General features: G+C 39.1%; 1 protein-coding gene across 1 annotated transcript in view; it reads right to left on the bottom strand.

The window, feature by feature from the left end:
* Positions 1 to 25,493, bottom strand: part of COL24A1 (collagen type XXIV alpha 1 chain) — a gene marked incomplete at both ends in the record, with an annotated part of 253,479 nt that overhangs the window by 114,585 nt on the left and 113,401 nt on the right. Inside the window, one exon of the mRNA XM_080916055.1 lies at positions 24,118 to 24,162. Coding sequence (XP_080772181.1) covers positions 24,118 to 24,162 — 45 coding nt within the window. The remainder of the gene's footprint in view (positions 1 to 24,117; positions 24,163 to 25,493) is intronic.

The following is a 25,493-nucleotide window of genomic DNA, read 5'->3' as shown; positions in this document are numbered from 1 at the left end:
TTTGTATTTATGCATAGTTATTACATCTTCTTTAATAAAGACCAAAAAGAGCATTAGAACAGGCGCACACTACAGTTCTTTCTTAAATGGTAAGGGGGTAGTAACTTTATACCTTTACTTAAGGACACGGGAAATGTTTTCAACGTTCAGCAGGTATAAATCCTGCTTAGATAGCTCTTTATATAATATACAATCATATGGCTATGGGTTATCACATAATCTTGGATATAATAACATGTATTAGGTAGAGTGTGTGTGTATGTGTGCGTGTGTGTGTGTGTGTGTGTGTGTGTGTGAGTGTGTGTGTGTGATTTCATCATCACAACCACTCACTTTGGTAGTGTTATCAGAATCTCCTTTTACAGATGAGCTTGCTAAATTAAGAAGACAAGTTTAAATGGCATGGGTTAGCCTAGATAAACACTGAGTGCTTCAAATGTGACTTTTCCCATAGGCATGTACTGTAATTTTGAAAAGTTTATTTTTATATTTTTCAATGATATGTACTTTTTTGTCTTTTCTATCTGGATCTTTAATCCATCTCTCTGGAGTCTCATCACCACAAGACAGACATGAGAGGAGCTTGGAATTATGTTTCTGTTCATTTAGTGACTCCGTCATCTCTCTCTCTCTCTCTCTCTCTCTCTCTCTCTCTCTCTCTCACACACACACACACACACACACACACACACACACACACAAATTTACTTCTCTCCATATATATATATATATATATATATATATATATATATATATATATATATATATATATATATATATATATGAAATGCAACTGCCCCTCTAGGGTACCATGCTTAGACACAGCTCACTTTCAAATTGTCTATTTCATGTCATTGATCATTTTCTGTTTTTCTACTTTCATACACTTCTCTCGCTAAACTTTTTTTCAAAAGCTTTCCTAGCTGCCTTTGACAATTCTCATCCAAGAAAGTAATCTGAGAGTGACATTAGTCAGTCCTTCCAAGTCTGAAACCCACAGGCTTTAAGTCCCCTTGCTCTTTAAATGTGCATTAGCATTTAATAGGACACTATTTACACATTTGGCAATAATAAAATACAGATGCAGACACTCACAGCCAGCCATCAGACTGAGCACAGGGTCCCCAATGGAGGAGTTAGAGAAAGGATTGAAGGAACTAAAGGGGTCTGCAACCCATAGGAAGAACAACAACATCAACCAACCAGACCCCACAGAGCTCCCAGAGACTAAACCACCAATCAAAGAGTACACATGGAAGAACCCATGGCTCCAGCTGCATGTGTAGCAGAGAATGGCTTTATTGGGCATCAATAGGAGGAGAAGCCCTTGGTCCTGAGAAGGCTAGATGTCCCAGTGTAGGGAATGCCAGGGTAGGGAGGCAGGAGGGGGTGGGTGGTGTAGCATCCTCATAGAAGCAGGGGGAGGGAGAATGGGATAGGGTTTTCTGGAGGGGAAACCAGGAAAGGGGATAATAGTTGGAGTATAAATAAATAAAATACCCAATAAAATTCATTTTGACTTGAAACCTATCAAATTTCATTAAATTTGACATGCCATTGATGACCCACATGTTTATATTCCTAAAGAGGAAAAAAAAAATCCAACAAGCATATGCCATTTGCCAGTGATTTTAAGAAATATTTCATTTTCAAATTTTAGTATAATTATCATGGCATGGCTGAGTTATTCAAAGTATTCACTGCTTAATTCTGGAGAACAATTCCTGTGCGGTTTCTGTTAGGCTTGCTGTGGGTCTTACAGCGACCCTCAGTGTGGGAAGAAAATCGTCACCCATCATCCCGATGCTAGGACTCTCTGTGTGACTTATGCAGAACAGAGAAAGGTGGGGAATATGACATTCATCACCGTGCTTTGTAGAGGCCACAAAACCAGCCATGACTCAATGAGGCTCATTGTGAGCCTGGTCCTTAGAATGCAGGAGACATGGAGCAGACACTGGTGGCTCACAGTGGGCAGAGAGAAAGTGAGAAAGAAACTGTTGCTGTTCCAAACCAGTGATATTATGAAGCTGCTCTGACGGGGGCAGGTAGGTCTGAAAGTTAGCACTTGTTTAATAACTAGATGAATCACTAGATGTCCTCATTGCTTGCTACCCCATGTGTCACAACGGTCCCAAGGGAGTGGGGAACTATTTCAGTGAAAACTCCTGACTTAATTGTTTTAGAAACATGAGTAACTATAACTTTGCATCATGTTGTAACACTCAATTTTGTGTTTATTTTGATCAAGTGGCTAATATTTTCCCAATGATACAATGAATTAAAATGACATACTAATTGACATAAAATTGGAAATTTTGAATCTAACTCAGATTGTTTCATAGTTGTCTCACAGAAATGGTTGTAATTAGCAGGAAAAAATGCAGCAGACACTACTAACAGCAGGACAATTACCATCCGTAGTAATAGTAAAATGAACAAGGAGGGGATCTTAATAAAGATTATTCAGAGGTAGAAAAAGAAAATGAAAGAATTATATTGGAGGAGAGCTGAGGATACACAAAGAAAGCCAAGGAGCATGGTTTCAAGGGAAGAAAAAAAAATCATTCTTAAGGAAAAACTCAGAGAGAGTGTGATTTGACAGTGTACGGTCACTGGTGACCTCCAGGAACAACTTCAGTAGCTCTTTTGGACATGACTCCTAAAGGGTTAACAGTGTCCACATGAAGGAAGTGTGGAGAACAGCTTTTATAGCTGACTCGCTTACGAAGTTTGGCAGCAGAAAAGGAGACGCAATTACTGTTGGAAACCATGGTTTGCAAATTATTCTATTGAGAACATGATTTCTGCTCGGCCAGCCAAATAAAAGAAAGTTCATCTATAACAGAAGTATACTTCTGAACAGAAAGCAATTATACCTAAGATATACTTTCCCTCTGTTGCACAGAATGATTCATTTTAAACAACATGATATTGGAACCTAATCCATCATAAGTGGTTGGGACCAGTACATCTGTAATGGCAAGACAATGCTGCTGGGTTTAACAGTCCGTCATGGGCTAACTCCTGGCCAGCTTCCTCGTTGCTAGACAGCATCCTTGCACTAGAAACTCATTACAAGCCACAGAACTCATGCTGAGAGGTGTGTATGAGGCAATGAATCGTGTCGTTCTGCTCTTCCTCTCCCTCCTTTTATTATTCCTACTGCTCCTTCTCCACCCTTATTAATATTGTTGTTGTTCCTCCCCCTTTCCCTTCCCTTCCCCTCCCCCCTCCTCCTTCTGCTCCTTCTTCAAATTACAAATACTTTTCTAAAGGGACGATCTCAATGCCCTGACTAGTTTTCATATTCATCCATGAAATAGAATAAAATAGAATGGCATCCGCCATAGGAGTAAGATCTAGGATAAGATGAAACTTGGAACCAGAAGCAAATACATTTTTAATTTTGAAGTGCTCAAAAGTTAGTTGAGTATATATATATATATATAGGGAAACAATCACAATTCATTTAAATATCAATGAATGCTAGTATAGAAAAATGAAAAACGTTCTGGCTTTGTTCCTTCTATTCATTCTTTTTCATCTTAAAAAAGGTACTGGGAAAACTGGATGTCCACAAACAGAAGAATAAAACTGGACTCCCAGCTCACATTCTGTAAAAGGGCCACCTCCAAATGGGTTAAAGAAAGGCCTTCACTGAGATCCAGAACTTGTAACTGTTATAGGAAAAAGTAGGGGGAGCACTTCAGGGAACAGGCACAGGCAAAGACCTTCTGAACAGGACTCTGACTGCTCAGGAGATAGTGTTGGCCACTGACAAATGGAAATTTATAAAATTAAGATGTTTCTGTCCAGCATACAGGTTTGGCATACAGAAAGAGAAAACCCAAGGGATGCTATTCATCTTCAGAGATTCCATGCTGTTGACTTAGTTCTCATATCACATAATCCCTCCTGATGCAAATGTATTAAGATAAGAAACAACCACTTCGCCACCATTTCTGTATGTCAGAACCAAGGGATGGCTATGGCTTCCATGGGCAGCTCTGGCTCAGGTCTCTGACATAATCGATGTCAGACTGAGACTAGCAGAGTTACACCTAAGAAGGATGTGGGCTGGAGACATCACTCTGTTGCCATACAGAGCTCTTAGGCAAACCAATCACGTAAAGTTTGTTCACCACAGAGCAATTGATCCCAGATAGAAAGTGGGCAGAGTGCACACTGCCGTGTGTCTTATGACTGAGTTACACATTGTCATGACACGGACATCACACTCATTAGCAGTGTAAAATCCACCCTACATTCATTCTTATTCTCTCTCCTGCCTCTTGTTCTCTCTGTCTCTGACTCTGTCTCATTCCCCATGCTCTCTTTCATATCCACATATGCACTGAAGCCAACCACCACTTCTGCTAGGCTGGCTGCCCAGGGAGCTCCCAGGACAACCATGACCCCAGTGCTGGGTCAGGCATGCAAAGCCATACTCATATTTTTACCTGGTGTCGGGAATTTGAATTCAGGTCATTCTGAAATCATAGCAAGCACTGCTACCTGTTGAGCCACCATCCCAGCCTCAAGATGCTCCATTCTAAAAGATGGAAATTAGAGAGCTCTTCTCTCAGGGGAGAATAGCAGAGAAATTATATTTTTACAGTCATGATGACCATAGTCTATTGTCTGCTAGCTTTGATAATGTATTAAAACGTTGATGCTTACTAATTATTTACTTTCTGTAGTTTTTAGAGTTACATACTTCTATAGAAACCTCTAAATTATTGTCAAAATGGTATATACTTTCCTGTAGATGAGGCATGTAAAGTTTTAGTAACTAGATATTTATTATGTTTAAAATGCTATACTAAGCAGCTTGGAATTAATGACCACCAAGGTTAAGCAGATAACAAAACTGCCCATAGATAAAAATCATAGAGAATTCCAGCAGAGTCAAGAGTCAGCAGACACGATGTTTGCATATCCTTGACGTTTTCCCTGGAACACAGCCATGCCTCCTTGCTTCTTGGCCCTCCGTGCTGCGTGGGCCTGCTGTAAGCAGGATCTAGTGTAAAAACAGACCATATGGCCCACGAAGTACCCACCAATCGTTCTGTTGTGTATTCAATGAAGACGAAACAGTTGTAGAAAGCATCTTGCTCACTTTTATGAATTATCAACAACACATGCCTTTTGGGGGAAGAATGCTGATCAAGCCTTTTCTACACATCGATTCTACATGTAACGCACAGTGAGGAATACAACAAAGTCTTCAGCTGGAACATGCTCTGCTTGGGAGCTGAAAAACCACGCAATAATTGAAAACATTTCACATTTTGCAAAGTGGGATATGTAATGGTCTATTTAAAGATTTTTGGTAACTAAAGCCAAAGTGGAGGGCAAAAAGCCCGACGTGGAATAAATTGTCTTTTAGAATCAAGAAGAAATATTATTTTTCCTCCCAAAGTCAGTAAAATGTTCTACTTCTATTTTTTTTAAGTAACCACATCCTACTGATCCATTCTAAGAGTAATATAAAATTAGAATATTTCCTAGTTGAAAAAGGCTCTATAAAACATTTTATGGAAAGTTCCTACACTTAACAGTTATCTTCAAAAGTCTCTGTGTCTTACAGAGTGTTTGAATACCCCACAAGAGTTCAAATATTCAACATGCAAGCAACTGCATAACAGGATAAAGGGTGGCAGACCTGGGAGGTTTTCAATTTTACTCCAAAACACAGTGCAGAAAGCAAATTTCTTAGAACTCTGTTCTGTTGCATCTTGGGAACTTATTAGCTTTAATATTTCTATCAGTGTTTTTTGTTTTTCTTACACAAAGGATCTAGGCTATCCTCACCATGACAAATGTAGACTCTACCCACTGTAGGAAACCACTGATATTTAGTCTTTTTTTTTTTTTAACCTTTCAAGTGACAACTTGGTATATCAATGCAATATGAACTTTTGGTGACCAGAAGAGCAAAAGTTGAGCCACACATGAAACAAACAAACAAACAAACACCGTCCATTTTAAGCACTAAGTGGGTCACGTGTTCTCAAAGGAACTGTTTACCTCTGTCACGTATTCACGTTCACACCTTTTCCCAAGAAGATGGCCACACAATGATTTGTTGACAAAGAACATGTCATCCAGCTGAGTGCCACAGCAGAATTACTATTCTCCTTTTCTTTTCTTTTTTGTGTGCATGTGTATATATAGGGACTCATGTTCATGTGCATGTAGAGGCCAGAGGTTGAGGCTTGGTGTCTTTCTTTCTCTCCACCTTTTCTTTTGAGACACATGGTGGCCATTGATTGGCTAAACTGGTTGGCCAACAAGCTCTGGGGAACTACCTGTTTGCTTCCTATCAGAACTAAGACTGAAGACATGCGTTACCATACCTGCCCCTTTTTACACTGCACGTTTGGGATAAAACACAGGTCTTTCTCCCAGTGGAACAAGTACTTTACCAACTAGGCCATCTCCCCAGTCCAAGAGCTCCTATTTACTTGTTTGCTTATTTGTTTTTATGTGTGTGGGGTTTGCCTCAATGTATATCTGTGCACCATGTACGTTCCCTGTCTCTGCAGAGGCAGGAGAGGGTTTCAGTCCCTGAAACTGTGATTTGTAGACAACTGGGAGCCACCAGGTCTGTGTTGAGAATTAATCCTGGTCCTCTGAAAGAACAGCCAGTGCTCTTAACTGCTGAGCCATCTCTCCAGGCACAAGAATTCCTTTTAAAAATATGATGAAGGAGAAATACCAGCAAGGGATTCTGGTAGGAATGCTCAGAGTACAGATGAAAATGTGGGCCTAGGGCCAAAAATTTCACAGAACATAAGGAAATAGTCATAACTAAGAGTCAACCCCAGAGAGTATGCATGTGGAGAGCAGAAAAGATAAGGAAAAATTTCAGATTTATTATGCTGAGAAAGTACATTGGTGAAGGATAAATAATGCCTATTATTTTTGTTTTCAACAATTTTCCTTCAGACTTTTCATTTGAGGATAATTTTGAGGCTTATACCCAATGCCTTTCTGATTATTTGTCAATAAGTCAGTTTCCAAATGACCTATCTTTGGATCATTCACATTTTTAAATGAAATCTATAATCTCAGAAGTTATTCCTTTGACAGTGTGGTTTAGAGTAAACAGCTGTGTGTGTGTGTGTGTGTGTGTGTGTGTGTGTGTGTGTGTGTGATGAGTACCTTGAATGAATTAAGAACATCTGGGAACTTAAAAAGAACATAACTGTGGGTGTATTTGTGAAGAGTTTTCTAGATCATGATGGCTTTTACCTCATCAATAGCATACATGATCATTTGATAGATTCATAATATGCCGCCATTACTTGGAGGTGGGATGTAGCATGAGGAAAGCCCCTGAAGAAGTCTTGAGTGATGTAATTTACTCTGGCCTCTTCCTGCCCTCAACCTTCTCTGCTTGCTGTCTACCCAGATATCAAAAACAGCCCAGAAAATGCCCCCATTGCCCTGATGTTCAGCACAAATACATGGGTTTAGCCTTTTTGTACTATGAGCCAAACTAAGAGTTCACTCTCTTTAAATGTTTCTTTCAGGTATTTGGTCATGGTGACATAAAACCTGGCTAGTACATTTTCTAAACCCATCACTGCTTAGGCTTTACGTTTATCAGTCTGAACTTCTATAAAGCATTTCTAGCTCTTAAGTTTAGCATAATTCCCGGACTACAAAAGATAAGAAATAAAAATAAGTCAAAGAACAATTTAAATACAGCAGAGGCGGCGAACAAACATACAAGCTGCCCACCCTTGTTCATAAGTTAAGACTCATTGATTCTTTAATTAGGGCCTTCCAGGTAAAGGCCTCAGCAGACAGACTTACATCTAGGCTTGATGAGAGTACAATGAGAAAGGATGGCCATTTAACACACCGATGGGTCATATGTTACCCAGAACCCACTACTAAGATGGTTGGGCAATTATCTTTTTTAGTAGGAGGGCAGAGAAAACTATATTAAGTTCTTGATTTGTTTACCACACTGATCAAACTTTAGAGAAGCTTAAACTCCCAACGGAGGAGAGTTTAATGTGCTGAGGTCAATAGAAAACTGGCTCAGAAAAAACTAGACGCTGACACTTGTGAGGGGGAATGTCTAGACAGAGGTCTCTGAAGAGTTTGAATCATTAGATTCTAACTCTTCCTGCTTATAGAAGTGGCCTGTACTTTCTCACAGTAAGTTAGTACTGTCTTCCAGCATGAGCCTCCTCTTTAAGAACACACACACACACCCTAATTGAGATTTAGAATTTGGAGTGCCTGTCATAGACAGAAAAGGCTGTCTCTAAAGAATATAAGGTATAGCTAGTATATATGGTAGCAGCTTGGGAGTAGGTATGTGACCTGAGTACACAGGTACTTTACCTACATGGCACAAATAAAATGTGGCATGGAAAATTAATTTGGGACATGGGATGCCACCATGGAGAAGGCATGGCAGTGTCCAGTGGGAAAGTGTGGCTTGGACTCTTAACTTTTTGGTGAACCTATAGGTAGAATAGGAGGAGGAGGGGAAGGAGGAGGAGGAGGAGGAAGAAAAGATGGTGGTACTACAGCTGGCTATAACCTATAAGACTTTCCCCATGTAAACCACTCCCTTCAGTAAAGCCTACTTTACTAAAGACTGCACAGCCTTCAAGAAAATGCTAAGCAGTTGAGGACCAATTGTCCAAACACATGAGCATTTGATGCTTTGAGGTTTCTGGGCACTGATGATACACTATCAGTGCACTTTGTTTAACAACCAAAGAAAATAATTTTATGAAAAATCCTACATATATCAATATTTTATTAACAGGTCATAAAATAGATGCTGTTTTATTTAGTCAAAAAATACTTGAAAGCATAATATTCTGTGTCACACTGAAGAACACCTGTTGTTTGCACGGTCAATTAAATTTAGACTAGAGACAGGTATTTTATAATTTCACAGGTTCCTGAGGGATTGGACAGATCTAATTTTGGTCAGAGAGTTTCTACTCCAGCCCCTCTTGCCATATGGATACATAAGGTTCCCTACCTACCCGATTCTTATCCTCTAGGATCAAATGTACATACAGTCGTGAAATAAAAGCTTGGAGGGAAGCATTACCATTGCCAGGCTGTTCTGGCAATGATCAGGGGGCTATGCTTGGAATGTCCTCTGAGCAGATGCTTGTAGTCACACTCATGTTATGGGAAACACGAGAAATGAAAGGGCCTTTCATGCTGCACCAAACTTGCCTGACAGTGTGGCCAACAATGAGCCTCTGGGTGATCAATCAGAGGTGATAATGTGAACACTGACAGAGCGCGGACACCTGTCTTTATCAACTTAGGATAAGTTTTTTTAAAGTAAGTTGGATGAGAAATAAAGGAAATTTAAGTATCCATAAGTATCCTGCAGTGATACTTATGTTGCAATAGCTTCCTCACTGTGTGGTCTCCCTGAGACTAATAACTCGCAGGCCCATTCACACAGAGGGATGCACACATATACACCCAAAGTATTTCTTTAAATATGAAGAACAAAATTGGTTCTGAATGTCTCTTCAGGCGATCCTTATAAGAACTGTGGTTTTGTGAGTTCTATCCAAGACAAAATTAGAGCGAGAGAAATCTGTTCTCTTAAGTTTTCATCACTCCCACTAACCTCAAATTGTTGCAGCTGATAATTGGGGGAAATGATAATACACTATGCCACCTACTAATACCAAGGCTTGGATTCCTGCTTAACATATAAGTTCTGAACAAAGTCATTCAACCAGGTTTGATCTCACCATTCTACTCTGGAAAACATGTGGACAAGGTCCCTCTTCTTACACCACCCCACTTAAAGATTCTATTTAACCACAAGGAAGAACATTATCAGTTACTTAAAAAGCATTAAAAATCCTTTTCAACACCCAAGAATGGGATGTATATGTTTACATAGAAATCAAATTAAAACTTTTACTAGTGAGAAATTTTATCCAGTGTTCTGCATCCACGGATCACCAAAAACTGCTTTAGTGAAAACTCTGCAGCAGACAGATGGGACTGAAGATGATGTCATTGTGTTAGGAAGGCAGGCCCAGAATAAAGTGAGGCCTGTCATTGGACGAGAAGAAAGGATGGACAGGGACAAAGTTTTAGAAGGAGAGGAAGGAGCAAGAGCTACGGGAGGCAAGATAGAGGAAGAGAAGATGACCTGTGTGTGTCTCTGCATAGCTACAGGTTGTAATAAATATTTGATAAGGAATGAATTTGTATAGGATGATTTATCTCATGCAGGTGGGTAAATTATATCCTATTGTTTGGCATTGAGTTTATGGCTTTGTGGAGCGTAAAATTTGCTGAGAAAAGTTGAGATAAAGTCATTGTCAAATTACAAGTTTCTGGAATTTTGAATTCATCGGGCTTGTTGGAGTGTGGGTAGAGTTTGTGGCTGGCCCTCTGAGGGGAGAGAGATGCCAGAGGGGGAGGCGGTCATTGAGATGAATTAAGGTAAGTTCTATATGGCTCTCCAGTGCTGGAACTAATGCCAGGGAGCTGTGTGGTGGAGTGCCATGCTGGGGCGGCTAGAGGACCACGACTCTGCAGCCCGCAGGGTGAGAACACATGGGAACCGGTAACCGCCTTTTAAAATATTTACCGCAACATGGGACCACTAAGATCATGTTTCCCTTAACGCTCAACCTGGCCTCCTAGTCTTGTATGAGGTCTTTGAAGTGGGTCCAGTGTCCAGTTTGATATCTCCCTTGAGTTTCAACGGAATATTTGTGGAAGGAGGGTACCGTGTAAACTGGCTAGTGGCTTCTTAGTTAAAATACTAAAATGATGGGAAATCTTTGTGTTGCATTTCAGACAACTCGGTGGCCTTTACGTGTTTGCCTCAAGTTGCAGCAAAACAAGGAAGGAAAGGTGAGAAGAGACAGGAAGAAAGATGTCCTCAGGAGACTGTTTTCCACTAGCACTGACAAGTCTCTCTGAAGTTCTCTCAGATCTGTACTGAGAGCTTTTGTAATAGCACTAGCGTGTTCCTGTGAGACCTCAGGCCCCAAGGGTAGGGCAGTGTCTTTAAAACACAGAGCAGAGAAGCCAGATAGCTCCCTTGGTAAGTGAAGACATCGTTTACTATGAGGAGATTAGACCCAGCCACGGTCCCTTTCTTTCTTGTATTATGATCATGCCTGGTATGGCTTATCTTACACTGAGGAAAAAAACAACAGGAGCTATTTCACAATCGAGGCTGAGCCCAAATGCAAAATATGTCATCTCCATGGGAAATAGAACACACAAAAAATATTTCATTGTTCTTAGAAACACGTTTTGGTAATAACTTCAAGTGTGTGTTAGAGGGAAACAAACGAACCAGTGAATGGTGGTAGCACCACTTACCTGCCTGCTAACTTGAATCAGTTTTTGGATTTGAAACTAAGATACAAAGAAATCACACTTGTGTTTATTGCTTTTCTGTCATGACAGAAGACAAATGAAGCAGGGTGTACATAAGACAGATACAATGAAGCTGCCACATCTGAGAACAACTGTAACATTGTAGAGTGGGAAGAGACACACTCCAGCCTACGGCCCATTCCTGCCAGCTGTCTGTTTTTATAAATAAAGTTTCACTGGAAACAGAGCTGGGCTCATTTATTCATTGCTGTCTGTGACTGGGTTCATACAACAGCATCATAGCTAAGAGACTGCAACACAACCCACATGGCTTAGAATTTTAAACACACACCTACCAGCACACCTACCTCTTACACAAAAGCTTACGGACCCCTGTTTTCCGCTATTTATAACCATTAACAGCAGAGACCTTAGCCCACAGATTACACAGCTCACAGGTTCGTTTTAAGGGAGAAGTGTGGGTATTTTCACTAGCCTATCCCCAGGTGGTCATTGGGCCATCATGTTCTGTTGATGAAGTCACGTCAGCAGGAGTTCCCAAGCAACCTTTATCTCCGACCCTTCCTTATTTCCACCCACCAGCCCATTTGTTTTCTAAACATTCTCTGTCTAGCATATTCCCAAGAAAACCCAGCACCTTTACTATTGTGCAGCCATATAAATACATATATAAAATATATATGTATAAATACGTATATGAAAGAAGATACAGTGTACTGGCAATGAACACAACTTGCTGCACACAAGCACAGCCTGAAGGAAGACTATTAGAACAGCATTCCAACAAAGATGCCACATTAGACCCTTTCCAGATAAGAACTTAGAATACTGTCTCCTCAAAAGCTGCTATTCACACCACAACACATGCCCAAGAGAATGGAAATACATTTTCAGACAAAGGTAGGATTTTTCTATCAACACATGTGTCCTTATGAGCCTTATGAGCCATGCCAAGAAAACTTGTACTTCTTTTTCTTAGAGTATCTTATGTAACAACAGATTTTTCAATAAAATCCTATGAATGTCTATTTTTGTCACTGTCTACACCAGAAACCACCTAGAAACACAGTCTTCTTTAACTGTATGTCCAGCACTCAAACTTGTTCAGTAGGTGTTACTGATGACAGATACATAAGCGAAGACTAAAGTTCCATCTTTCTTTGGCTGTAAAAGTCATTGTATCTCCAGGGGCTGAAAAGATGGCTCAGCATGCATACTGTTTTTGCAAAAGACCTGAGTTCAGTCCCCAGAACCTGCTGCTACTTGCTGGCAAAACTATGGCTCCAGGGAGATCTGATGACAGTAGCCTTCCCTGGCACATGTCCTCATGTGTGCATTCTCATCCCCCCCCCCACACACACAATAAATCTTTGAAAAAATGCTATCCTTCTAAAACACAGAACACAAGTTCAGGGTGAAAAAAAAGTGAGATGCACATCTTTACAGATGAAAGATAAGGGCACATTCATGGGTGAGAAGAATAAATACCACACCAACGTCTAACCAAAGCAGTTCACACTGCAGTGCAGTCGCTGTTGAGGTATCACGAGGATCTCCATGCTGGCCCTTTGGTGCCCCTTGTCAGACACTCTTCTGGTCTATTTTTAGAGACAGGCTCTTTTCTAGGCTGTTCTAGCTGAGGACGGCCTTGAACTGCAGGTCCTCCTGCCACTAACTACCTCTGGAGTGCTGTGTTGATATGTGGTCCCCACCACACATAATCTTAGACCTCGTAATGGCTTTTCAATCAGATACACAAAGCTGTTTCTACATTTCAAGGGTCATCTCCTGTGCCTTTGGAGAAACCTGCTTCTCAGATTGTGGTGTGAAACTTGTCTTCCCATGAAAGCAGGTGTTTACTAGGAACACACCTGGAAGTCTGCAGTCCATTGCCAAGTGGCCCCAGGATAACCTGGAAGCACTAGTGATAAGTCCTTTTAGCCCTAAGTTTACTGTATGTTCCTTGACCATGGCACATTTTTTTTCTGTAGTCAGTTTTTAAAAACATAGAACAGAAATAATTACATCTACTTGTAGATATTAACTAATTACATCTATTTGTGGATATTATCAAATAGAACATAGCTAAACTTCCTGATTTATCCAGGTTTTCAATAATGAGTGCCTATTTTTGGTAACATATTCGATAAAGGCCCATCTGAGGATAGCATGCACCATGGGTATTTATTCTGCATACTTTTCCATTACTTAAGAAACATATCACCCTCACCTTTCAGGTTGGCAAAGTATTTACAGCTGTGCCCTAGGCACGTGTAGCACAAAACAGAAGAAGTCATCTGACATTTTATAAGACAATGACAAGAAGACTCAGAACGTGCTGAGGTCAAGGTCATTTGTGACATTAGTCTATCCTCTGTGGTTAAATCATGCTCCCAGCCTCTGGGTCTGTTTCTTCAAGGAGACGGGAGTTATGATTTAGTGGGTCCCTTTAAAGTTAGCAATTTCCCCTTTCATGAAAGGAGAGGGGAGCCCGGAACATAATAAACTGAATTTGTATCAAGCTAATTTAATTCCATGGTAATTTAACCCAAGCACAGGCTTAGGCATTCTATTAACTGAGGGTTTATGTGAACGCTTCTGAAACACTTCCCAGTCTCTCCAAAATTGTTTCTGTTCCCATCATAAATAAGTTTCCATAGCCCTTGCAAACTAATAATGTTTGACAATATTTTAAAATTGGGATGCCAGGTTGGCTTAGGATATTATAGGTTAAAACGTTGATTTGCTCTTCCTTCCAATTTTCCCTAAATATTAAATGAGATCTTCCTAACTGTTCTTTCCCAAGGACGTACTTCAAGGTCATTTACAGGCTCTTTTAAAGCTGGGGCAATTTGTTGGTTACTATGTGAAAAGAAAATAGCCAGGAAGCTGGAGACTAGAGTCTTGACCTTCCAAGCCACAGCTTACGGTGACACAGAGTGGACACATTCCACGGCGATAAGAAAGGGTGGTCACCTTAGGAGAGAGAATGCGTCCTTCATAAGCAGAATTTTTGTCTTAATTTCCCCCTCTGTTCGCCTCCCCCTTGGGCTTTGAATAACCTGCTCAGAAGCCATCCCGGGATTACCCTTTATGGCATCCCTGATTCTGAAGATTTCACTAGGAAAGGAGAGTTCCTGATTTTCAGGATAATCCAAAATGCTCAGGCAATCTACCACTGGGAACAGCGGAGATCCAGGGACACAGGCAAGGTAAATGGGAGAGACGGGAACCAATCACTGACAACAAGACCACATATAATCACAGACAAGATGGCAAGAGGAAAGCAAAAGAACTTACCCAATGGAAATCAAGACAACCTGGCAAAACCAGAACCCAGCTCTCCCATCAACGCAAACAGCGGAATGCCAAACACTCCAGAAAAAGAAGACTCAGACACAAAATCATACCTCAAGATGATGATAGAGATCCTTAAACAAGAACGGTAGGAAAAACATAAAGAAATAGAAGCTTCTAAAGAGGAAACAAGAAAAACACTCAAATAAATCAAATAACTAGAGGAAAACACAACCAAAGAGATGAAGGAATTGAAGAAGAAATTAAAAATGGAAATGGAAAAAATAAAGAAAACACTAAAAGAGACAACTCCAGAGGTAGAAAACCTAAAAAAGAAATCAGTAGTCACAGAGGCAAGCATCTCCAACAGACTTCAAGAGATGAACGAAAGAATCTCAGGGGCCAAAGACAACATGGAAAATATAGACAAAACAGTCAGAGAAGATGCAAAAGCCAAAAAAAAAAAAAAAAACTCCTAACCCAAAATGTCTAAGAGATCCAGGACACAATGGGAATACCAAACAAACCTAAGGATAATAGGAATAGAAGAGGGCAAAGAATATCAACTAAGAGGCACAGTAAATATCTTCAACAAAATCGTAGAAGAAAACTTCTCTACCCTTAAGAATGAGATGACCATGAGCATAAAAGAAGCCTTCAGAACTCCAAATAGAGTGGACCAGAAAAGAAATTCCTCCCAACACATAATAGTCAGAATGCCAAGTGCCCAAAGCAAAGAAAGAATACTTAAAGCAGTAAGGGAAAAAGGTCATGTAACATATAAAGGCAGACCAATCAGAACCACACCCAAATTCTCAACAGAGACTATAAAAGCTAGAAGATCCTGGACAGACATCGTGCAGACCCTAAGAGAACACAAGTGTCAACCCAAGCTGCTATACCCAGCAAAACTCTCAATCACCATAGATGGAAAGACCAAGATATTCCGGGACAAAACTAAATTTACACAATATCTGACCACAAACCCAGCACTACAATGAATTATAGGTAGAACACCCAATACAATGAGGGAAACTACATCCTAGTAAAAACAAGAAAATACCTAAGCAAGAAAACCAAAAGAAGAAAGACACACAGGCACAATTCAACCTCCAAAAGCAAAAATAGCAGGAAACAGCAACCACTATTCCTTAATATCTGTTAACATAAATGGACTCAATTCCCCAATAAAAAGACATAGGCTATCAGACTGGATACATATACAGAATCCAGCATTTTGCTGCATATAGGAAACTGATCTCAGAGACAAAGACAGACACTATCTCGGAGTAAAAGGTTGGGAAAAAAACCTTCCAAGCAAATGGCACCAAGAAGCAAGCTGAAGTAGCCATTCTAATATAGAATAAAGTAGATTTTCAACCAAAAGTTATCAAAAAAAAAAAAAAAAAAAAAAAGGAAGGACACTTTTTACACATTACAGGGGAAATTTGTGAGGAGGAACTCTCAATCCTTAACATATATGCTCCAAACACAAGAACACCCATATTTATAAAAGAAACCCTACTGAGGCTCAAAAAATACATTGCACCCCACAATAATAGTGGGAGACCTCAACACCCCACTCTCATCAATGGATGGATCGTGGAAACAGAAACTGAAAAAGGACACAGTGGAACTAGCAGAGGTTATGAACCAATTGGAATTAATGATAACTACAGAACATATCATCCTAAAACAAAAGAATACACCTTCTTCTCAGCACCTCAGGGCACCTACTCCAAAATTGACCACATAATCGGTCACAGAACGAGCCTCAATAGATATAAGAAGATTGAAATACTCCCATGCATCCTATCAGATCTCCATGGTTTAAGGCTGGTCTTTAATAACAACAAAGACAACAAAAAGCACATATACACATGGAAACTAAACAATGCTCTATTAAATGATAGCAGGATGAATGAAGAAATAAAGAAAGAAATAAAGGATTTTCTAAAATTTAATGAAAATAAAAACACAACATACCCAAACCTATGGTAAGCAATGAAAATAGCACTGAGAGGAAAACTCCTAACTGTGAGTGCTTCCATCAACCTAATCCACTATATAAACAAACTCAAAGAAAAAAACCACATGGTCATCTCACTAGATGCTGAGAAAGCATTTGAAAAATTCAGCAGTCCTTCATGTTAAAAGTCTTGGAAAGAACAGGAATCCAAGGCCCATACCTAAACATAATAAAAGCAATATACAGCAAACCAATAGCTAATATCAAACTTAACAGTGAGAAACTTGAAGCAATCCCACTAAAATCAGGAACTAGACAAGGCTGCCCACTCTCCCCCTACCTATTCAACATAGTACTGGAAGTCCTGGCTGGAGCAATTAGACAGCAAAAAGAAATCAAAGAGATACAAATTGGAAAGGAAGAAGTAAAAACATCACTGTTCACAGATGACATGATAGTGTAAGTAAGTGACCCCAAAAATTCCACCAGAGAACTTCTACAGCTAATAAACAAGTTCAGCAAGGTGTCTGGATATAAAATCTACTCAAACAAATCAGTAACCTTTCTCTACTCAAAGAACAAACATGCGGAGAAAGAAATTAGGGAAAAGAAACCCTTCACAATAGTCACAACCAATATGAAATACCTTGGTGTGATTCTAACTAAGCAAGCGAAGGACCTGTATGACAAGATCTTCAAATCTCTAAAGAAGGAAATTGAGGAAGATCTCAGAAAATGGAAAGATCTCCCATGCTCATGGATTGGAAGGATCAACATTGTAAAAATGGCCATCTTACCAAAAGCAATCTACATATTCAATGCAATCCCCATCAAAATTTCAACCCAATTCTTCATAGAGTTGAAAAGATCAATGTGCAATTTCATCTGGAATAACAAAAGACCTAGAATAGCGAAATCCATCTTCCACAACAAGAAAACATCTGCAAGGAATGACCATCCCTGACCTCAAGCTATATTACAAGGCAATTGTGTCAAAATCTGCATGGTACTGGTACAGAGATAGGCATGTGGATCAATGGAATAGAATAGAAGATCCAGAAAAGAGCCCTCACATATATGGTCACTTGATTTTTGACAAAGGAGCTGTAAACATTCAATAGAAAAAGGACAGCTTCTTCTACAAATGGTGTTGGTCTCACTGGCACTCAGCATGTAGAAGAATGAAAATAGACCCTTTCTTATCTCCCTGTATAAAGCTCAAGTGCAAGTTGTTCAAAGATCTCCACATTAAACCAGGTACACTGAAACTATTAGAAGAGAAAGTAGAGAAAACCTTAGAACACATAGGCACAGGAGAAAATTTCCTGAAAAGAACACCAATGTCTAGTGTTCTAAGGTCAAATATCGACAAATGGGACTTAATGAGATTGCAAAGTTTCTGTAAAGCTAAGGACATTGTCAAGAAAACAAAATGGCAGCCAACAAATTGGGAAAAAAATCTTTATCAACCCCACATCTGACAGAGGCCTAATATCCAAGGTATACAAAGAACTCAAGAAGTTAGACACCAGAGAATCAAACAACCCTATTAAAAAATGAGGTACAGAGCTAAACAAAAAGTTCTCAATTGAGAAATATCGAATGGCTGAGAAGCATCTAATTAAGTGCTCAACATCCTTAGCCATCAGGGAAATGCAAATCAAAACAACCCTGAGATTCTACCTCACACCAACCAGAATGGCTAAGATCAAAAATTCAAATGACAGCAGATGCTGGCAAGGATGCGGAGAAAGAGGAACACTTCTCCACTTTTGGTGAGTTGTAAACTGGTACAACTATTCTGGAAATCAGTCTGGTGATTCCTTGGAAAATTGGACATAATACTACCTGAAGACCCAGTTGTTCCACTTCTGGGCATATACCCCAGAGAAGCTCCAACACACAACAAAGACACATGCACCACAATGTTTACAGCAGCTCTATTTGTAATAGCCAGAAGCTGGAAAGAACCCAGATGTCCTTCTGTAGATGAATGGATACAAAAATTGTGGTATATTTATACAATGGAGTACTGCTCAGCTATCAGAAACAATGACTTTATAAAATTCTTAAGAAAATGGATGCATCTAGAGAATACCATCCTGAGTGAGATTACCCAGTCACAAAAGAACAGACATAATATGCAGTCACTGATAATGGGATACTAACCCCAGAAAGCTCTGAATACGTCAGAAACAACATTCAGAGTATATGAAGTTCAAGAAAAAACAAAGGCCAAAAAAAAAAAAAAAAAAAAAAAAAAAAAAGAAAGAAAAAAAGGAAAGAAAATGAAAAACCATTATGCTTAATCTTTACACACCAAGAAAACTTTGACTATTTCCAGGTTACATCTTGTTTTACATGTTCTTTATGCTCATTGTAACTAGTAAGATTTTAATGCATACTATCAAACCTTTAAAAAAATCAAGTACTGACAAAAATGTATTCATATACTTTTATGCAAAAATGCTTAAAATTTGTACATTTATCTTTGTTTTTTTAAAGTAAAGTTGTTCAATTTAAAAAAAAAAGAAACAAATTGGGCTGACTAGACTATATAAGACAATCATGAATGTCACCAAGTGTGGTGAAATGTAATTATTGAAAATAAGTGAAATCGAGGATACATTTGGAAAATATTCTCCCATCTTGTATTCAAGGGAACAGAACCCTGAAAGGTTCTGGAGAGCCACTGTCAAGGTTTCCCCAAAGATATCTCCACACTTCTAAGAACATGCCTGTTTGGCTTCAAGCATCATCAACCATAACAACAATTCCCTACATGTTATCACTCTACTTAGAAATGAAGTCATGGCCCCCCAGGGTTCAGTGGGTAGAAGCTCTTGCTGCTCTTGAGTATGACTAGTTTGGTTCCTGGTACCCATGTTAGGTAGCTCATAACCTCCTACAGTTCCAGCCCCAGGGGATCTGTCATCCTCTTCTGCTTCTGTTCGAATTTGCACACATGCACACATACTCCCACAGAGAAACACACACACACACACACACACACACACACACACAGATTTGACTATGTAGATCGATAAAACATGTCTGGTTTGTTCACTCCAGCTTCAGAAGGATGTGATGAGATTAGAATAGGCCCAGAGAAAAGTTGCCAAGTCAGTGGATGAGAGGAAGAACCGGCATATTAACCTTTCCAGAAGAGACTAATGAATTCTCAGAATTAGAATTATTCTTTGACACTGTATATCCCAGATTATTCCTGACAAATAATGAAAAGTTTATTTATTTGAAACCAGTTGTATGCCAAGACTGGCCAGATCTTTGCTGTCTATGTCTGCATCGCTTTTCTTCCATAGGACACAGCTCTTTGTAAATATTATTAAATTCAGTGCATTTTATTCTTTAAGCAAAAAAAAAAAAAAGCTATTTTAATGATAAAGTGTGGATAATATTAGAAGTACATTTAAAATATCACAATTTTGAAAACTCTGAGAATACTTGGCAGACCCTTGGTCCTGTGGAGGCTCAATGCCCCAGCATAGGGGAATTCTAGGGCAGGGAGGTGGGAGTGGGTGGGTGAGTGGGAGAGCACCCTCATAGAGGAAGGGGTAAGGGGGATGGTTAGGGGGGTTGCAGAGGAGAAACTGGGGAGGGGGACAACATTTGAAATGTAAATAACTAAAATAAGCAACAAAAAAGGAAATACTGAGTTATTGTCTTTGAATCTCGAATAGTGACATCCCAGGAATTTTAAAACACTAATCAACTTTTTGGTACATTGTATATCTGTTGATGGACAAATTGTATCACTGTTGGTGAGTAAATGTAGGATTTTTTTAAATAAAAAAATTAAAAAGAAACTGGAGACTTACGAGAATCATTTGCATAAATAAATTTGTTATTTTTAAAAAAAGTGATAAAGGAAATTGGATGCTTTGGAGCACATTCATATAAATCAATTCTTTGAATACAAGGAAGGACTGTGAATGAATATAGAGAACATAGATAACATGTTGATCTTGATAAGTTCAGTAACAGATTTGGTTCTAATTAGTATGAATAGAGAAAGAAAAAGTCACTCAGTTAAGACAATTAAATGAGTATTAGAAAGGCTTATCAGAAGCGAAAATTGAAGTGCTATCATATTTTGGGATATTTCTAATTTCAAAGAAGGTTGTTGTGACTATATATTCTATAACTTTCAAGAGAGGAAGTTTTTTTGGCAACAGAATTCTAGACTAGAAGTGTATTCATAAGACCTGAAACTTAAGATAAAATAAAATCTGGAAATTACAGAAGGCCCAAAATATTCTTTAGGTAAGTTAGATTTTCAATGAACTCAATGAGGGAGTGATGTTTTACTTAAGAAAGTCCTTCACCTCACATCCTTAATGAAGAAAAAAATATCAGAATTGGGAAGGTCCTTTATTTGGTAACTTATCAAATGCTCAAGGGGTCTTTACAACATTGTTGTAAAAGGGGAAAATTGTTGTTTAATTAATACTAAAACATGTTAAAACTTTTAGTATTTAATTAATACTAAAACATGTTAAAATATTAAACTCGACTGATTCTCACAGTATCTTTGCAAAATCCAAGCCAAATGTCTTTCAAGCTAATATTAAAAATGTGAGCAGGACATGAGATAGAGGTTTGGGTCTTGAACTTTGAAATCTGGGTTGGAATTAAGGATTCATTACTTTAGGTAACATATAACCAATCATTTCCTATTCTCGGATTTCCTCACTAAAATCTAGGAAGTCATGGGCTCTGATAAATGAAACATTGCACCATTGGCTAATGCCTGAAACATAGCAAGGATTTATAAATGTGATTTTTTATTCCAGCCACAGAAATCTAGCATGTCAGTAGTCCATACCTCTCTCTGGACCTCAGTGGAAACTGTTGGGTCATATGCTGTATGGAACTAAACTAGTGTGATTAAGGATATGACACTTGGAAATTTAATATGTAACATCCTAATAAAATGCCATTTATTAGCATTTTTAACATTAGATCTTGACTGCAGTCTCTTTCCTTCTCTCTGTCTCCCTCCTCCGACACTTCCTAAGCAAGCTGACACTCAAATTCTTTGACTAACTATAGAAATAAAAACCACAATCATATTAGGTATTTTGTAGAATTTGACTTAAGAACTATAATAAAAGTATAGTACCTTTTCCCCCTGGAAAACCACAAGTAGAACACTTACCTCTTGCTGACTGAGGAGTGCCTGGAAGTAGTAGCAATTCCTTGATAATTACTCACCCTTGTCTATCTTTACTAATATGGTAATAGTAAAGCTAAGATGCTCATAGTAATTTTTCTTATTACAACACCAGGATTAAGGATTGCAAAACAAGTCAAGCCTACAAGATGATTTTGTAGAAAATTTGCCTTCCATTTAAGTCTTGAACTAAGCTATGTGGGAATAGCACATGGAAACAAACCATATCACTCACTTCCTTCGTGACAGCTAACCTTTTACATGGTAGCCATATTCACCCTTGACAGGTCATCATTTTTTGGTATGGGTTCATTTATTAAAATTTTCTTGTTGTGTATTTGTGTATATGCAACACATATGTGTGTGCACATGCATAAATGCGTGTAGGTATATTTGTACACTCAAGCGTGCAAGTGGTGAAGGTCAGAGGGTGACCTTGGGTGTCCTGTTCTCCTGCTCCTCATAGTGGTTTTGAGGCAGGCAACCTCACGGGCCCTAGAACCCATTGTTCCAGCTCACCTGATTGGCCAGCAAGCTCCCAGCATCTGCTTTTTACTTCTAGCACTGAGACTGTAGACGGGTGCTAGTTTTTGCTTGGGTTCTGGAGATCCAAACTCAGATCTCTATGTGTGCGCAGCAACACATACTGTTGGAGACATCAACCCAGTCTCACAGAAGTTATTTTCAATGAACATCTTCATCATTGAAAGCAGATCCAAATCAAAATAATTTCTATAGACATAAGACAAGCATTATATGCAGAGCTTGAGAAACGGCTCAGCAGTGAGTAGTACTCTTGCAGAGGGCTGTGTAAGTTGATGTCTTTATGCAGGAAGGCAGGCACAAGATAAAACGAGGCCTACCATTGGATGAGAAGGAAGGGTAGGTGGGAATAAAGTTTTAGAAAGAGGGGGAAAAGATAGAGCCAAGGGGAGAAGGCAAGATGGAAGAAAAGGAAGATGACCCGCTTGTGTGTCTCTGCATAGATACCGGTTGTTGTGAATATTTTATAAGGGACGGATTTTTGATGTTTGATCTTGTCTAGGTAGGCAAATTCTATCATACCATTTGGCTCTGAGTTGATGGTGTGGATTTTCTGTGGAGAGTAAAATTTACTGAGAAAATCTGAGACAAAGCCATTGTTAAATTACAAGTTTCTGGAGCTTTGAATTTGTCGGGCTGTTGGAGTGTGGGCAGAGTTTGCGGCTAGCAGAGACACAGCCAGGAGAGATACTAATCAGAGATGAATTAATGTTAGTTCTGTATGGCCCTCTGGTGCCAGAACTGCCAGGGAGCGTGGTGAGCTGGAATGGCTTGCAGACTGCCCGGATCAGAGAGTAACTGGGGCAGCGTGTCGCTGCTGAGATGAATTAATGGTAGTTCTATATGGCCCTCCAGTGCCAGAACTAGTGAGGGAGCAACTGCCTGGGTCAGAGAGAACCAGGGGGCAGTGTGGAGCAGTGGCATGCTGAAATCAGTCACAGGCTTTTTAATATTTACCTCAGCAGGACTAAACTTTAGTTCCCAGTGCCCAGCAGTTTACAACTGCCTGTAAATCCGGCTCTTTGGGCCTCACCTGAGCCATCTCTCCAGCACTAAGTGCATGTCTCAAATGACAGGAAAGTAATGAATCATGGAATGTGATTTCAATATATACTCATGAATGCACAATTTAAAAACAAATCTTAAATAGTTTCATGGCACTTTATGCTACAATGGTAAGAATAAACCTAAACAAAGTGCATTTGATGGAAACAGTAGCACACTTAACCACTGCTTTTGCTTGATCTCACTTCTTAAGTCTGAGTACCAGCCCGTACTCTTATGATCTAACCAGCTTTTTTTTTTTTTTTTTTTTTAATCTTTGAGACAGTGTTTTGTTTTATAGACCAGGTTGGTCTTGAACTCAGGAACCTGAGACGGAGTGCTGGAATCACATGCATTTGACACCATAGCTCATTTACAATACTTTTTTTATGAGGTCAAATTCAGACTGAAGCTAATGGAACTGTAATGGAATGTTAAATACTAAAAAGGAAGATGCTCCTAAGACCATAAACATAGCTCATAGTCAATGAAACTATTGCCTGGGTTTCTCCACACCTCTCTCATACTTTTCATTTGTCAATAGAACCATCATGTACGACTCCACATCTGCAATGAGTAAATTCTACTCCAATTCTTGCTAACACAACAATAGCTAACAGATCAAGGTTAACACAATTTCCAAAAAGCACAGACGGTGAGAAATAAAAGTGAGCAGAGGAAACCGGCTTACCGTTTCACCAATTTTCCCAAGATCTCCTGGGTCTCCCACTTCTCCCTGTTGATCAAGAATATAAAATTGCAAAAATGACTATTTGCCAACAACACTAATCATGACTTCTTCTGTTTCCATTTTACATAATTATCTAGTAACAGGAGAAAAAGCAAGAGCGATTTCAGTTATTCAAACTTATTTATAGGATTTTTGTGAAATGTGGCTTTTTTTCTTCCACTTTTATCCAAACAATAATTGTTTACAGATTGAAGTCACATTCCCTGATTCATTATTTTCTGTCATTAAAAAAAAAAAAAAAAAAAAAAAAAAAAAAAACATCTTTAGGGCTGGAGAAAATGGCTCAGCAGTTCAGAGCATTGGCTGCTCTTGCAGAAGACACAAGTTTGATTGTAGCACCCACACAGTAGTTAACAACCATCTGTAAGTCTAGTTCCTGGGGATCCAGTGCCCTCTTTTGGCCTCCATGGGTACTGAGCATTTGTGATACAATAATTCATGTAGACACAGTAAAGTCTTCGCTAAGTTACATTTTAAATAAAATATTCTACTTTATTGTGTTATTTTCTACTGCTGCCAAGCCTGAAGAGAAGGAAAGAACTGAACCCTGGAAATTGTCCTTTGACCTTCACCCATACCCTGCACACATATAAAAGTAAAAATATTTTCAAAAGAAATAAAAGGCACTATAAGATGTTAAGAATATAATTAAAGGCCTTGTGCCAAGGATTCTTGCACACAGATAACCCCAGAGGTTTCCATAACTCAATCAATAAAAGTTTGACTGAATCTGAATTACTTGGCACACTAATTTCTAACCTAAGAAAATTCTTTTATGGTTATTTCTTCCAGCTACTTGCATTGTAGTGCAGGTGGTCTTAGTACAGCTGATCTGGGTGTGATGCACAAAGCCCAGTCCAGGTGTTGAGTAAAACCTACTACACGAGCCAGGTTACTCTTTGTAACTCTTGTTGATGGATTATGAAGCTCACTGGAGCCGTGTGCCCTGAAAGCAGAAGCCACATCCCTTCCATAAGAGATGGTAAGGAATAATTAACTGAATGTAGAAGAATGATTTCCAGACACCACACACAGTGGATGTGCCAGGGACATGTACTTCTTTTTATAGAAAAAAAAAGATCTTTTAATTTAAAATGAATGATTCTCTTGAAGTGTACTGTACCTAGAAATTAGGATACCAAACAATATGGTGGCCACTGGTGACATGAGTCATAGGCTGGTATGAAATACAGTTGACAGAAATGTAAAATACTTATCAGGTCTCAAAAATCATTGTACATGGATGACAGAGTATCTCAATAAGGTTTTCAATATTGATGACACATGGGGATGGTAACATTGTGATACCTTGTATC

Source organism: Micromys minutus, assembly GCF_963924665.1.
Source record: "Micromys minutus genome assembly, chromosome: 4".
In the NCBI taxonomy this organism is placed as follows: domain Eukaryota; kingdom Metazoa; phylum Chordata; class Mammalia; order Rodentia; family Muridae; genus Micromys; species Micromys minutus.
The sequence above is the reverse complement of the archived record's forward strand: the minus strand, read 5'-3'. Positions and strand labels throughout refer to the sequence as shown.